Below are 16,529 nucleotides of genomic sequence, written 5' to 3'. Positions count from 1 at the left end.
CAAACTAAAACTTTGTTACTTAAAATAAATGAACAATAATTAAAATAAAATAAAATAAATTAATTAATTAAAATAAAATATGGTAAATAGAAAAATATGTAAATGTGTAAAAAATAATTTACTAAAATAACTAAAGGAACAATAAAAATGATAAAAACTATACAGACTAGGGCTGTGCGATTAATTAAACTAGAATCGCAATCGCAATTTGAATCAAGGACAATTGGGATAATGGCATCTGCTGCTTCAGAAGCATTCATAGACAAATTAATATCAAAGAAAAACAGGACATCGGTTATATGGGAATATTTTGGTTTCAAAGTTTTGCCCAAATCACACAGCTCTAATAGACATTTTTTAAAGGTAATAATCAAAAACAAGCTATAATAAAATATAGGTCCCTTTTGAATGCAAGCACATGTAGTTAAGGCCACTGAATATAAAGTAGGACCAAAATATGAAGCTAAGCTAAACACAAAATACGAAAATAATAACTGATCCACACTATTACTAAAAAATTACAATAGGACAGTAGTGATAAAGAGATGCAGCAGTAACATTTTGTCGAACAAAGATAGCATAGGAAGAAATGTGGTCACAGGTATTTCTTTAATCAACTAGTTATTTTCTTGTTCCAGAAGACTTTCAAGGCCATTTAAGCTTGACTGGGTGGCGACAGTACATGATGTTAAAAGTATTTCTTTGTTATTTAAAGAGTGTCTGCAGGACGCAGCTTGTTTTCAGAAGCCTACAGTCACGTCATGTCTGTAAAGCTCTGGTGTAGGGAATAACAAGGCCGTGACTTCCAGACTAAATCATTAGATTACTTAACATTTTGGCAACAGAATTCAGGTGTGTAAATAACAAAATTACCAAACTGTTATCTACACTAGAATTATATAATGAATTTTAACTTTGCTGTTGAAAGGCTGTGATGGAAAGAAAACATTCATTTTGAAGGTCTCCATGCATCATTTTTACAGCTTTGATCAAATCAGCGCACTTTCTCTAAAGGGCAGATCATCTAATCAGATCCGGTATCAGTGGTATCAGTGTCTATTATTGCATGCAGCTTTTTAAAATGCATTATTTATTTGTGATTAATTTTTTTTAAAGATACATTCAGAGAAAGGGGAGTTTTTTTATTTAAGCAATTAAAATACAATAAATATCATAATGATCAAAGCGAAAGCAACAGAACAATAGATATACACAACACATATATAAATACATGCTTATCAGAGGTTTATCATGGAAAACTGAGACTTACTGAGGCAGAAAACTAAATATTAGATGCACTTAAAACTGAATAAATTCCAATAGCAACATTACATTTATAGTTGGATTGAAAAGGGGTTAATCAGACAACTGAAGAATCTGTAGAGCTTCCATGCCACCTAGAAAAGACTCCATTTCAGCACTTGATCAGTGAAGAGAAAGTCTAATAGTTTCGAATAAATATTGTGAATAATTTTTTTTTTTAAATGAACATACTGTCGTTCGATGGAGCACGATGCAGAAAACATCAAAGAGCAAATCAAGGTAAAGGCAGGTGCAGCTTGACTATTCAGCATTTAACTCTATTGTGTTAGAAATGGAATTGTTTGTGTTTTTACTGTAATAAGGTTATTATAAAATGTTAAAAATGTATAATGCAACAGTTATTACGATTAAAGAAACATTTTCTGTTTATTTATTTATTTTTTTTTTTTAAATAAATTAGAAAACAACCCATGGCAACTTTGTAATAAAGTTTGATATATTTACTACGGATGCACCGATAAGGATTTTTTTTTTTTGCTGATATTGGTAACCGATAACTCTTAAGATTTGGAGGCAAATAACTGATATTTTAGCCGATAAAAATACATTTTTCAAAATGCAAGATTTTTTTTTCTACAGTAAAAAACTGATTCTACTTTAAAAACTTCAGAAAAGTTTGAACTGATCTTATGAACGGAATGACCTACTCAAAGCAAAATAAGCAATAATTTCAAAATTGCAAGGTGATTATAAAGACCTATAATCATGATTTCACATAAATCAGCATGCCAATATTAAATTATTTTATTTTCTTTGCATGGAAAATTAACTTACAACTTTATTGTTGCATAAAAATAATAGGTTAAATAACAAAATGGGATTTAATCAACACACAAGTAAAATAAATTTATATTAAATGAATTGAAAACGAAAGAATTAAGAACTGAAACCAGCTCAAATGTTCTTGAATAAAACATGTTACAGTAATGTACAAATATGCAATGTCCGAAAAAGTTGTTTAGATTCTTTTGAATACATGTAGCACCCCTGCTTTAGACAAATGTGCTCTGTGTATACTTTTGCAATCTATCACTTCATGATGGGCACAAAGATATTATCAGTTTTAATACACTTTTTGCAAATGTTCCATCTCCATTTTCGATCAGAAAGCCTTACCTTGTAGACCTTGGAGAAGAAGCCGGTCCCAATGAGCTCAGCGCTGAAGTCTTCCCAAAACTCCAGCTTGCGGACAGTCGTGCGTAGCGGATGCCAGCAGTCGGTCTGGCAGTAGGTGTCAGTGGACTCACTGAGCAGTGTGGGACTGACTGGTTCTGTAGTTTCGTCCACCTCGCACATCTTGGAGATTTCATCTGTGACAGAAGAACCAAGAGAGATAAGGCTTAAATTTACAATGCAGACGTGGAATATGAGCAATCAAAATGACTAGGATTTATGTAGCAGATGAAATATTCCTTTTTGTGAAAAAAAAAAAAAATGACACTATGATTCATCAAATCATACACTGCTTTAATCATCTGACGTAAGATCAGTGTCGTTGTAAAGCTACATTGTTGAGTCCTAATGTCCAACACAGAGGATAATCCACAGATACACAAACAAATGCACGTATCTTAATGAAAAAATGACAGAATAGATCATGAAACTGTTTAAGACAATTTTTTGGGACCTTTAAAGCAACTTGCTTATATGTCAGGTTACATTTCTTATTTTCAACTCATTCACTCATTCATTCATTCATTCATTCATTCTCCTTCAGCTTAGTCCCTTATTAATCAGGGGTCACCACAGCAGAATGAACCACCAACTATTCCAGCATACTGTATGTTTTATGCAGCGAATCCCCTTCCAGTCACAACCCAGTACTGGAAAACACCCATACACACTCGCTCTTACACACACACTCATAGACTACAGTCAATTTAGTTCATCCAATCAACTTATACCGCATGTCTTTGGACTGTGGGGGAAACCCGAGCACCCAGAGCAAACCCACACGAACACACAAAAATGCCAACTGTCCCAGCCGGGGCTTGATCCAGGGACCTTCTTGCCTCCCCCTTTATCCAATTGTGATCTTACGTGATTAAATCTTTAAGAATAATACACTTTCTATATAGGCGCATGTTTGTAAAGTCTCTGCAAACATTGTTATTAATATATATGTATACTGTATGTATATGTGTGTGTGTGTGTGTGTGTGTACACATAAACACACACGCATGCACGCACGCACGCATGCACGCACACACACAAACACTCTTGCATCTACCCTACAATATTCGAATTTCACAACAATCTGTAAGTTGTATTTACCAGCTACCAAGCTGGTCCAGCTTAATGACTTTGCAATGACATCATCAGCTCTTGGAAAAACACTCCAGGCTTGTGTGAGAAACAAGTAAACAAGGTACCCTTGAGCACAACTCTACATTCCCCTTTGTTGTTCCGGTTATATTGGATTTCAGTCTTGCCCACCACAGAAAGCAACCTGTGGTGATTCTGAATCTGGATCCTAGCCAGGCATAACCTAAGTTGACATTTTTATTACCTAAAGCTGCAAAAGTGGACTTTGTGCTCATAGTTAAGACACAAAAGGCTGTAAGTGTGACTTTAATTATGGTTTTACTTTATTAGGGCAAAACATATGACATTTCAACCTTCTCATTGGTTGAACCTGCAACATTAGGTCAATATTCAGACTTTGGTCAAAGTAAAAGAGGCCAGCCAAAGTTTATATTTATTTACAATACATTTCACATGACACTTCATCTAGATAACACAGTTTTTGCACTACACTAAACACAGTGGCTTGCAAAAAACACACTGAAAAAAAACTGTAAACATCTATAAGTCTGGACATTTTATTGAGTTGCGTATTAGCATGTCAGCTGGAGATTACATCATTGCTTGACTCAAAGCACGTCATCTTTAGCTCTCGGAGCATTATGGGTGTCCTAAACCGCCCGTTAACATGTTTACTGGCTTCAACACTTAACATCCCACAGGGTTTTTTTTTAAGTGACGATCCTCAAACTACCTCCATCCTTCATCTGCCTCCAACACAACAGTGTTTGACCTCAGGCTACCGAAAACAACACACTCCTTCACACTGTGTAACTATCGCCCTCAAATTTCCACAGGTCTGCATTGGTGGCAAAAATCCTGCAGCTGATGACGCATCGCTGCTGCACTGGAAAGATCTGGAAAATAAAGTCTGTAATATCAGTGTTTGCTCAGCATTAACAGCTGGTTAGATAACTAGCCGACCACACATACGGAGACAACACTGTAATCATTAGAGAGTTCAAGGGATTTGCGGCCAGAGAGGGATAAAATAACTGGGTTATATCACTGCAATGATGTTTGTCTGTTAGATACATCATTTAGTCTTTCAGTATGTTTTGGTCAGGTTGTTTTTTACACTATAGCTGTTTTTAAGCTTGTCATTTTGTGTTGTCTTCTAAGTTTTACAAATGATAATGATTTACAAGGATTTTCGCTTGCAAAAATAAACAGTTGCAATCAGAATTATAAAACCCCTTCAATTATTAGCCCCCTGTTTATTTTTTCCCCAATTTCAGTTTAACAGAGATTTTTTCAACACATTTCTAAACATAATAGTTTTAATAACTTAAAATCTCTAATAACTGATTTATTTTATCTTTCCCATGATGACAGTAAATAATATTTTATTAGATATTTTTTAAGACACTTCCATACAGCTTAAAGTGACATTTAAAGGCTTAACTAGGTTACTTAGGTGAACTAGGCAGGTTAGGGTAATTAGGCAAGTTATTGTATAATGATCTTTTTTTTTTCTGTAGACTATCGAAAAAAGGGGGCTAATAATTTTGACCTTAAAATGGATTTCAAAAAATTTAAAACTGCTTTTATTCTGGCCGAAACAAAGCAAATAAGACTTTCTCCAGAAGAGAAAATATTATCAGACATACTGTGAAAATTTCCTTGCTCATCATTTAGGAAATATTTAAAAAAGAAAAAAAAATCAAAGGGGGTTTAATAATTCTGATTGCAAATGTATTATTTTATAGTTTTATACAGTTTTAATAATATGCTTTTTTTGTCACTTTATTTTAATGTTAATCAAGTTTTAACTAACTTTTCTTTTTAGTTACACAAACAAAGTTTAACATAATATTTTACTCAGTTTTTATTATTCATCTAGTTTATTTAATTCAATTTAACTAAAACATGTAGGCAGCAAGAATTATTTTACAGATTAACCAATCAATTAATAAATCAATACCACTGAAATACTAAGGTATTCTTTTGAGCTAATAACATTTAAATTGTGGTAAATTACAAAACAACTTTTATGTTAAATGACATAAGTTATAATGATATATAGATGATAAACTATATTAGTAGGGATGCACAATATATTGTTTCAGCACAGATATCACAATGTGTGTATCTGTAATAGTCACATCGCAAGATATGCAATGTTGAGTCTGAATTATAGTTGACCAGGAGCTACAGAATTGTATTTATAAGGAATTTATGATTTATGGAGAAAAAAAAAGTCTTAGAATTTTTGTTTGTTTCCTAGACCCACTGACAGATAATTTTGTTTGTTTTAAGGAAACAATTTTAGATATTTGGACTAGAAACGAGACAAAGCAATTGCATTGGGATTATTCAATTTCTGTACCTGAATACTGTTAGACTCCATAGAAAACCAGTGCTATTCAAATTATCTTATAAAAATCTATCGCATATAAAATTAATAAAAATCGCAATATCAGATTTCTCCAATATTGTGCAGCCCAAAATAAATGCATTTATAAATTTTATTTATTTAACATATTTGGCAACTTCATAATTTCCACACTTTGAACACCTTTGTCTGTATACTTTTACCCTGTGTGCAAATTACCAAAAATATGTCTGCGCCAAAAGTCTAGTGGTTAAGTGCGCCAACGTATAGCACCATGGGGCTCACTGCGACCCGAGTTTGATTCCCAGCTCAAGGTTCTGTGCGGACTCTTCTCTTCTCCCAGTACTTTCCTGTCTGTAACCTCTACTGTCCTTCCCAAATAAAAGGTAAAAACCCCTTAAAAAATTATTATAAAATTACCAAAAATATCAAAACTAAGCCTTCACTGTATTTCCATCTGATCCCATTGCTGTAGCACCACAATACAGTTAGTACGAATGATTTATGGAAAAACTCTGGCATATGTGGAGTGCACCTGCGCTAACAAAAGGTGTTGACTGACATGTTTTCTTTTTCATGCTTGGATGATGCTAAATACTTCCACGAATCACGCATGTGAGCTTACAGTACATGTGTGAACAAACAAAAACATTTTTTTCTGAAAACTTCCTTGCACACCCTATGATGGTGTATGTACTTAAGATGTAATACGATCCATCGGGGCCTAAATCTTGATATTTTTATCATCATCAGAAGGGAGCATCAACGCAACTATCTAGAGTAAACACGAATCAAAGATATACTGGTCATCCAAGCATCAAAGCTGACACAATGCCAGATGAGATAAGAAACTCACTAATCCTGTACGATAAGAAGGACAGGGTAATTGCTGCCAGCGCATAACTGGCTGATATTTGATATGTTGTACAATCACGCACACAAATGACTCTTAACGCCATCCTCAAATGTCATTGCCGTTATGTGTGACACTTGAAACCGGCTTCGCCAGACAGACGTACCTTGCTTTTCTCACATGCACATGACAATGGTGTATGGGGAAGAGACTGACGTGGACTTTCAGGGGCTTTAGCAAGTCAAGGTGTATTTTTCAGTGTCCGCGGGCATAGTGATGTAAATTAGACATGGAAAGAGAACAAACAGCGTTTTGGGAGCAAATGGAATCAGATGTGATGTGACGCAAAGCGTTTGTTTGATCTGACTTGGGGGGGAAAGAAAGGTAGAAATTGGCCAATTAGTCTTTACAAAGCGCTCAGGGTGAAACAGTGCAATGCAATCAAATGGAAAATGCTAGAAAACAGTCTGAAAACTAATTTTGTGGGGTGGTTATGTTTAGAATGTTTTATTCTTCTCTAAAATAAGCAGTATGGCATTCAGGTTTAATGGTGAGGATGTTGTATTTGTAAAAGTTGCAGGATCAATTCCTGGTCCCAAGAGGAATTGAAGATGGGGGAGTGCATGAACTGCACTCTCTCCATCTTTGATACCCAGCTGAGGTGCCCATGAGCTAATCTAACACCAATACTAATGTAAATCTAACCACTCCCCGCTCCCCGGACACTGAAAACAATAGCTGCCCTCTGCTCCGAGTGTATGCTCACAGTGTGTGTGCTTTTACTAAAAATGTGTGTACAGTTGGATAGGCATACTTGACAAGGCACACTTCAACACTCCAACATTCACTTCACTTCAACATTATTTTAAAACAAAGCCAATACTGCAACATGTCTTAGTTTGATTATAAAATCATTATGGGTATATGAAAACATCAATATACGCAAAAATCATGACATTATTGTGATATCACTTATAGCTATTATGTTTACCCCAAAGGTTTGTTTCAGTGGCTTTGAGTAGAGTTAAAAATATGAATGCCAAGAATGGCCAAGTCTGTATACGTGTATAGATAGATGAACAAGTTTGCACCACTAATGGCCCAGTTCCACAAAGTGGTACAGTATGTACGGTACAGTTCGGTGCACTTTTAAACCTGTTTCCACGGTTAAAAGGTACCAAAAAGCAAACTATACTGTACCACTTTAACATTAGCGACAGCAAATCCACTATGAACTTTAAGGCACATTATGAAGATCCCTGATCCCTGTTCTGATAAAGTAAATTATTTTTGGCATATGGCACATTTTCTTAATGGGTTTCTTTTGATATATGTATATGTTATACATGTCTATGTAACTTTAACATATTTTAATACGTTAATCAGGCTTCAACAAAATTGTCTTTTTAGTGAAACAAAGTTTAATTAAAGTTTTAGTTTCACTAGAAAAGTTTGTTTGTTCATTAAGTTTAACTAAAACAATGTAGATGGCAATAACTATTTTACAGTGAAATCAGTCAATCAAATAACAAAGAAATGTTTTATTTATTAGTAATAAATTATAATTATAATTATTAATATTTTACAGTAAAAACATTAAATGTGACCAATGATTTTTTCCTCAAACAAAAAAAAATGTTTATCATTATTGGAGAAAATTTGTATATTGGCGTATCCCTAAATAGAGTGATACAAGTCACCTGATAAAAAATCCTGCAATACAAATTATATTATATTTTATTATATTATATTATATTATATTATATTATATTATATTATATTATATTATATTATATTATATTATATTATATTATATTATATTATATTATATTATAATATATTATAATATATTATATTATATTATATTATATTATATTATATTATATTATATATATTAGTCCCTTTATTAATCCGGCGTCGTCACAGCAGAATGAACCGCAAACTTATCCAGCATATATTTTATGCAGCGAATGCCCTTCTAGTTGCAACCCATCAGTAGGAAACATCCATACACACTCATTCACACTCATAAACTACAAAAAATTTTAGCTTACCCAATTCACCTACACCACGTCTTTGGACTTGTGGAGGAAACTGGAGCACCCGGAGGAAACCCACGCCAACATGGGGAAAACAAGCAAACTACACACAGAAACACCAACTGACCCAGCCGAGGCTCGAAACAGCGACCTTCTTGCTGTGAGGCGACAGTGCTACCCACTGCGCCACCACGTCGCCTAAATTATATTATATTATATTATATTATATTATATTATATTATATATCCAGCAATATATACACAAATATTTTCCAGTATTATGCATCCCTTAAGGTACAAAGAGGAAAAAGAAACTAGACCACATGAGCCAGCATGTGCTGTAAAACAACTGAAGGGTTAAAACAGGCCATTTCTGCAGTGAATAATTCAGGGGAAAGTGAGATCTCTTGGATGCACTCCTTCAGAGATTGATCAAGTTTCCTTCTATCTGTGTGGCAACTGAAGCTGCCTGGGTCACGTCCCCGCTCTGCTTTCTATGACGTGAGCCCAGAAAGAGTGAGAAAAAAAACAAAAAAAAACTGAACGAAGCGAAGAGGATTACTGTTCGGCTACATTCATTCCAAATCTAATACATAATGTTGGAATATTCAGAGCAATATCGTCTTGCAGATGGTTACTGAAACTGCAAGCTGTGAAAATCTGTGTCATTTCAGATCGGTAGGCATTTGTGATTTGATTTGGCCAGTAATAACCCTAAAGGCACGCGTGGGTTAAGCAGCTCTCTCAGTCATCACAGGTAATGCAGACGGCACATGCATAATTCACACTTTGCTTTCATGACAGAGACACTCTTATAAATGCAGATCAACTATCAGCACAAATAATGGCTTTTAGAATACAAAAGGGCACATTTATACAATGGAAAATTCAATATATATTTTTTCCGTCAGCAAAAAGTGCATAAGACACTATTGTAATTTAAAATAACCTAATTCAGAAAGCAATCTAATATGATTCTCAATTATTATTGGTACTTATTTATTAATATAATGGTTCTTAAAATAGAAATGTCAATGTGGTTTTATTTTTATATATAGTTAATATTATAACTATTTATAATATTTAATAATAAATAGTTTTGTGGAAATCAAGACACATTTTGTTTTAAACTGATGATTAGAAATAAAAAAAATTGTATTTATTATAAAATGATAATATTTTGTAACATTATAAACATCTTTCCATTCACATTTGATATTTTTTAAATAACTGTAATGTTATTCATCATAAGTGAAAGGGAATACATTAAGATAATATTTTTTTAAATAATATGTTTTATTTACTTAAAATAATGCATTTATTATTTATCTTAACAAACATTTTCTAACAGTTTCATACAACAATCCACATTAAAAGGTTGAAAGTGACCAGGAACAAGAAATAAACGTTCTTTTGCAGGGTTGCATGTTCAGCTACACAGCGAGGAACAGCGAAACATTTGGCAGCCTATCTTTATGGTCTTTATATACAAACTGTAGTCATAGTTACTTAATTTTTAGTGTTTAGGTTTCTATCCTCCTACTTATCTTTATTGCTTCTCCATGACTGGGTGAGCCAAACTGAAAGGTTATCATTGGAGGGACACACAAGTAAAAACCGCACAACGCCAGAGAAAGGATGATACAAAAGTTTGTTATTGAAATCAACTGTCTCGTATCAATTAATGTCAGAACTTCAGTGCTTGGAGATCATCAAGCGATTGTTTTACAACAAACAGATGAATTCTGGTTGTAATCACAGATCATTGGTTGCATTTAAAAAAAAATGAAACAGAATAAAGGTGTCACGCCGCAGGACATGGTTAGCTGAGCTCAAGCAAACACTGGAAAAAGCTGGTGTGATCAAGACTGGTCAGGCATTTGAGGACACTGATATAACACCATGTACACAGGACTTTCAAATTTTGGGAAGTTTAAAATAGTGTTTTTTTAATTTTATTTCTATTTAAACTCCTAGGGCTTAGTGGCCACAAACATGGACAGCACATTTCAGCTCTTAAGTGGCTTTTTAAAATACTTTGAATGTTTTATATTTTGTTAAAGACATACCATGTCATACTGCAACTGTTTTGCAGCATATGAAATTGACACTAAACACTATTTCTAACTGTCCAAAATGAGGAAAAAATAGTTTTTACTCTCTGAAAGTCAAAAACGTGTTAAAAAAAATCTAATGTTAAATATGCATTACAAAACAGTCAGGAAAAGTGTTTAATGTGAATTCGGACCACGAGTCCACATATATGGACATAATTTCTTTTCTAAAAGTACATCCTATCAAAAGAAGACACTTAGATTTTTATTCTAATTAGGTTCCAATAAGCCCAAATAGCAAGAAGAAATAAAAAAACGCATGTAAAAAAACACCTCGGGTTATAAGAGGTTAAGGGATAGTTCATGCAAGAAAGAAAAGTTGCTGTTTGCTTATGCATTTTTAGGGCATCTAAGATGTAGGAAACTTTCATCAATAGAACATCTAAATAAATTAGCATAATTTTAGATTGAATACTGTATATTATTTTGTTTAATAAAATGAAAATTATCTGCTACCAATACTGAGATTCTAAATACACAAACAAGCAAAACAAATGTAACACGTGTGGCTCCTGGAGATACATTGAGGTCTTACAAAATAAAACATTAAATCCGTGCAAAAAAACTGAACATTATTCGTAAAATTGTCACTTTTAAACTGGCCAAGGAGTATTTATGACAGAATATGAGCTTGATGCTGCACAATGACACATGTAAACATCAAATACTGTATAGTTTATTTAGTAAGGATGTCTTAAACGCATTAAAAGTGACATTAAAGAAGGGATGCACAATAGTAATTTTTGACTTATTGCTTATAAATGGTTTGTTTAATTTGATTTTATTGCTATCGGGCCAGTAAGAAAATGATTGGGCAAATATCTTAGCTGCAATAATATTTTCTCAGCTTGTAAGATTTATATTTATCGACCTATTAGTCAGTTATCACCACCTGTAGAAGACACACTCCTTACCTCTAGGAAATCATTGTGCAATTCTGAGCGTGCTTCATACAAGTGAGTAGGCTTGACAAATCACCTTTGGGAAACACATTCTTTCCTCTCTGTGTGCATGTGTATACAGTATATCAGTGTGTCTGTGTGTTTGTGCAAAGTATAAGTTTGTATGCATGCATTTAAACTGCTAAACTAACTTAGACTTGTCATGGAAGCTATATATTTCTGCTCTCTGTTAATTTGAAGTGCTTCTTTTATCCTCATTTGTGTCGCATTGAATAAAGGCATCTGCTTAATAAATAAATGTCAGATAGACAATAGAAAGAGTTATCATTTATCAGTATCAGGCAATTTTTCAATACAAGTCCATAATTAAAACCCTTTCCCCACAGAACTATTAAGCAGCACAATTGTTTTCAACATAATATATGAAATGTAATGAACGGTTCTTATGGATCAAATCATATTACAATTATTTAATTTACATCTACAGCAATATTTGCTAAGTTTTTAATTTAATTTTTATAAGTTTTTAATTCTAGAACTTTAGTAGTAATAAATATACAGGCCCACAGAATTACGTTTTAGAGCAGGGGTGTCAAACTCAGTTTCTGGAGTGTCGCAACCCAGCATAGTTTAGTTTCAACCCTGCTTCAACACACTCACCTGGAGGTATACTCTAAAACAAGCCTGAAGGACTCAGGTGTGATCAGGTGTGTTTAATTAGGGTTAAAACTAAACTGTGCAGAGCTGCGGTCCTCCAGAAACTGAGAATGACAACTGTGTTTAAGAGTTTATGAACAAGTATCGCAGCTGTTATTAACAGCCATACAATTTTGTGTTCAGGTGATAACACACAGTGCAACATTTAGAGCCGTGTCGTTGGACAATATTGTAGAGTCATGTTGCTTGGCTACTTTGCAGCTGAAAATTGGCAACAGAATTTTTACAAAAAAAAAAAAGAAATGTAAGTTTTGTATAGATGTATACTTGATGTGAGGTGCAAGTAGTAGTAATGAATACTTTTTGCTCAAGTACATATTTCAGGCCATACTTCTTTACTTTTAACTGAGTACAAAAGTGTAATCGGTACTTCAATTTCTACCAGTCATTTTAAACACGAGTATCTGTACTTCTACTTGAGTATATGTTGTATGTACTTTTGACACCTTTGGATTTCAAGCAAATGTAAACCTAGAAGTTATAAAGTTTGTAGCTTCCACAACGCTTAATTGTATGTAATTATTAGAATGAAGAGGTGTTGTTGAACATATGATTATTGAATTTTTACACCCAAGTACTGTTAGATTTCACAGAAAACCATGAAACCCTTCATTTCATTTGTATCTTTGTTCTGTTGTATTCATCTATGATCATAATTCCTTTTTTATGTCATGCGTGAATAATTTCCCTACAAAATAAACCCAATTAATCTAAAACTATGAATTCTTTCCAAATAGAGTTATAAGTCAATGTTGTGAAATTATACTCATATCGCAGACAAACAAAATTTCGCAATGTCCATTTTTTCCAATATGGTGCAGCTCTAATTAGCAATGTCCAAAACCACACACACCTTGGGTGTGGTTCATTCTAACACACCATTCTGTGAAATTCCACACTAGGTGAAGCTTCCAAAGCATCTGACATGAGAAAAACAGCACATATCTCCTAGTCTTACCAGACTCAGAATCAACATTAAGAGGAGAGACATACCAAATAAAGCCTTGGAAAAAACGCAAGTAACTATCACAAAGGGCAAATCCCAAAAAAATAACATCTATTATTGTGGCCTAAAAAAACTGATATACTTGGAAAATCTTAGGCTAAGCAGAAAAGTCAATGACACCTGTGAAAACGAGACTCTTTTCCGTTGTTTGAGGATTTTAGACACCTGATCTCCACTTGCATGCGTCTGTACTGAGCCAAAACTTTAAGACTTACCGGCTTCAACCGGTAATATGCGAAACGTGAGGGACAATTTATCCTGATTACATCAAGAAAAAGAGAGATTAGCAAAAACCTGAGATTATCAGCGTGTTTGAGTGCTGGTGACTTGCCCAACCACAGCAGGCAAACTCAGAGTCATAATGAATTGAAACTCTTGTTCCCTTTGTTTAGCCTGCATAGGTGACCTTTAACCTTCTATTGAGACCTTCCAATATTAATGTGATTCGATTCGATTCAATTTATCTTTATTACTAAAGCGATTTTACAAGATTGTGTCAAAGCAGCTTAACATAAAAGTTCTAGTTAATTGATTTAGTCCATTTTTCAAAGCTGAAGTTCAGTTTAGTTCTGTTTAGTGTCATTTAAATTTCACTGCTGAAAGTTATGGGCAACAGTGATTTTTCTGTGAAGTTGAACAACCTGGATATGATTTGAATTTAAATGTATTTATTTTGACAGGCACAACAATACATTGACCTTGAAATGGAGCATGTTTTGTGCCATTCTTTAGCAAAGCTGCTATTATCCACCTGTACCTGCTATTTTACATCCTCTTCAAATTATTTATGCTTATGAAATACATTTCCAATACTGGATGACATCACAGAGCTGTCAAAAAAGTCACTGACCTTAGGTCTGAGATATTTCTAATCTGACAAATCCCATTAGCAACGACATGGAATTTAAATAAACTGACTGTCTGTGTAAACAAAAGTCTTGTCACCATTAAGACTTAAGGAAAAAATGACCTTTTAATACATTTATTAAAAACTTCAAATATATTTATTAAAGGTCTCATGACATTAAAATTAAGTTTTGTTAAGTTGTTGGTATTAGTATTGTTCGATTTTAAGATATCTATAAGCTAATGTGCTCCAAAAGAGTGACAAAATTCAAGTTTAGAAGATAAAAAACTGATATCAACATGTAAAGCTTGCAGTTTGTCACTTGTCACCTAAATGGATCTACGATTTTATTCACGTCATCAACCCATACTACAGTTTCTCATCACATCATAACTAATCAATTGCTCTCTAGTATCTGACATCATTTGCTTTTCATTTGATGCACTTGAGCTCAACCATTCTCACTGGCAGAGCTGTGATAAAACAAAACGCTATTGGCTGTTTGTTTGTTTTTTGTAAAGGGTAGGGGCTACACTATGTCAAAATAAAATAGAAATGCACATTTTAAAGCACTTTACAAATCCTTTAAATACTTCACAATATTATTGTTTCTATTGTGTTTTCTATATAATAAACAAAGCCTTGATTAGCATGTCGTAAAGGACTTAATGATAAATGATGTCAAGGTATAAATAGACATCTTGAATTAAAGTACATTTGGGAACAAACAAAAATTTACAAAAAAAAATTTATATTTAGAAAACCTAAATACATTGTCAGCAACCACAGGCATTAATTTTGCTCTGCCTGTGTTGTTGTTGTTGTTGTTGTTATTTTACATTCAAAGTACTGTTAGTCATTGATTTTATATGAATCACCAAAGACGATGGATTTATTTAAAAATATATTGTTCTATATGGTCTGCTGGTGAAAAAAAAATTGAGCAATTTCATGCAAATGTCAAACTTGCCATGAACAAAAAAATATTTTCACCAAAATACAGAAAGCATTTCTACATTTTTGTGTAGTATTTTATGATATGTTATAGTACTTTAAATACACTAAAAAAATTTCTTTTTCAGTGTTTTCAAACTAATATATTTGATTTACCAAAATCCTAAAAATCTCATATCCATCACATCCATACCAATAAAAGTGTCACATCTATAACAAAGCTTTTTCCTCATAAATGCAAAAATGTCAAATAAAATTAAATTAATTATTTTTATATTATAGTGAGCCAACACTTATTCTTTTGATTAGCATTATTTCTTTTGGGTTGTGCAGTTTAATTCACAAAATTTCTACAAAGCGTGTTGTTTACTGTATACTTCCAGACTTTGTCACATCCTTAACGCATGTTTATTTTCCTCATTTAAAATATAAAATATGTTTAGAGATTGATATTTTTCTGATCCCATAACTCTGTGGTCGGTTGTTTTGGAAGATATAAACAGCTGTTTCAATATAATGTTAACGTATACTTTCTATGTGAATTTATGTTTATGTTATGAAAATGTCACACCCATAACGCTGGAATTGCTCAGTTACATTTTTATGTCCTAAAGGGAGAATAAATTAACACAACATTTTCATTTTTCAAAAATTTATTAAAGGATTATCCTGTGTTAAACTACCTCTAAAAGTTTTTCACGATATACTGCACCAAAATTTATTGCAATAAATGATATTATTGTCATTTTAAGACCATTTTATGCCACTCATTATATAAAGCCAGAATGACAATAAAATGGCATCATAATGCAAATAAACCATTTCAAAGAACAGAAATTCTGATTTACCAAAAATTAACAATTTAATAATTAGACATTTGAATCAGAATGTGAAAAACAAATTAAAAATAAAGAAACATGTGACAAGGTAACAAGAACTAGAAAAGTTAAATTCATTTCAGACTAAGTACTATAATACATTAGAGTAAATAAGAGTGTTGTTTACCATACTGACTCTGATTTCTCCATTAGGGTTGTGCGATCAGTTAAATTGTTGCTAACATGTTTTTAAAAGTACTGTTAGCCATTGATTTTACATGAATCACCAAAGACCATGGACTCATTAAAAAATATATT

The 16,529-nt window shown here is 33.0% G+C and overlaps 1 protein-coding gene across 26 annotated transcripts in view; it reads right to left on the bottom strand.

The window, feature by feature from the left end:
* zgc:113162 overlaps positions 1 to 16,529 on the bottom strand; it is a 49,231-nt gene that overhangs the window by 25,125 nt on the left and 7,577 nt on the right. For 25 of the 26 annotated variants that reach the window (XR_015519597.1, XR_015519598.1, XR_015519599.1 and 22 more), the window contains 1 exon segment: positions 2,440 to 2,633. Coding sequence is in view for 22 of the 26 variants with exons in the window: in XM_087299771.1 (XP_087155897.1) it covers positions 2,440 to 2,633 (194 nt within the window). In the remaining 4 variants the exon portion in view is untranslated. 26 annotated transcript variants of the gene reach the window in all.

The sequence above is a fragment of the Danio rerio genome, chromosome 21, assembly GCF_052040795.2.
Source record: "Danio rerio strain M-AB ecotype USA chromosome 21, GRCz13ab, whole genome shotgun sequence".
In the NCBI taxonomy this organism is placed as follows: domain Eukaryota; kingdom Metazoa; phylum Chordata; class Actinopteri; order Cypriniformes; family Danionidae; genus Danio; species Danio rerio.
Note: the sequence above shows the minus strand (reverse complement) of the source record. Positions and strands in the feature narration are given on the sequence as shown.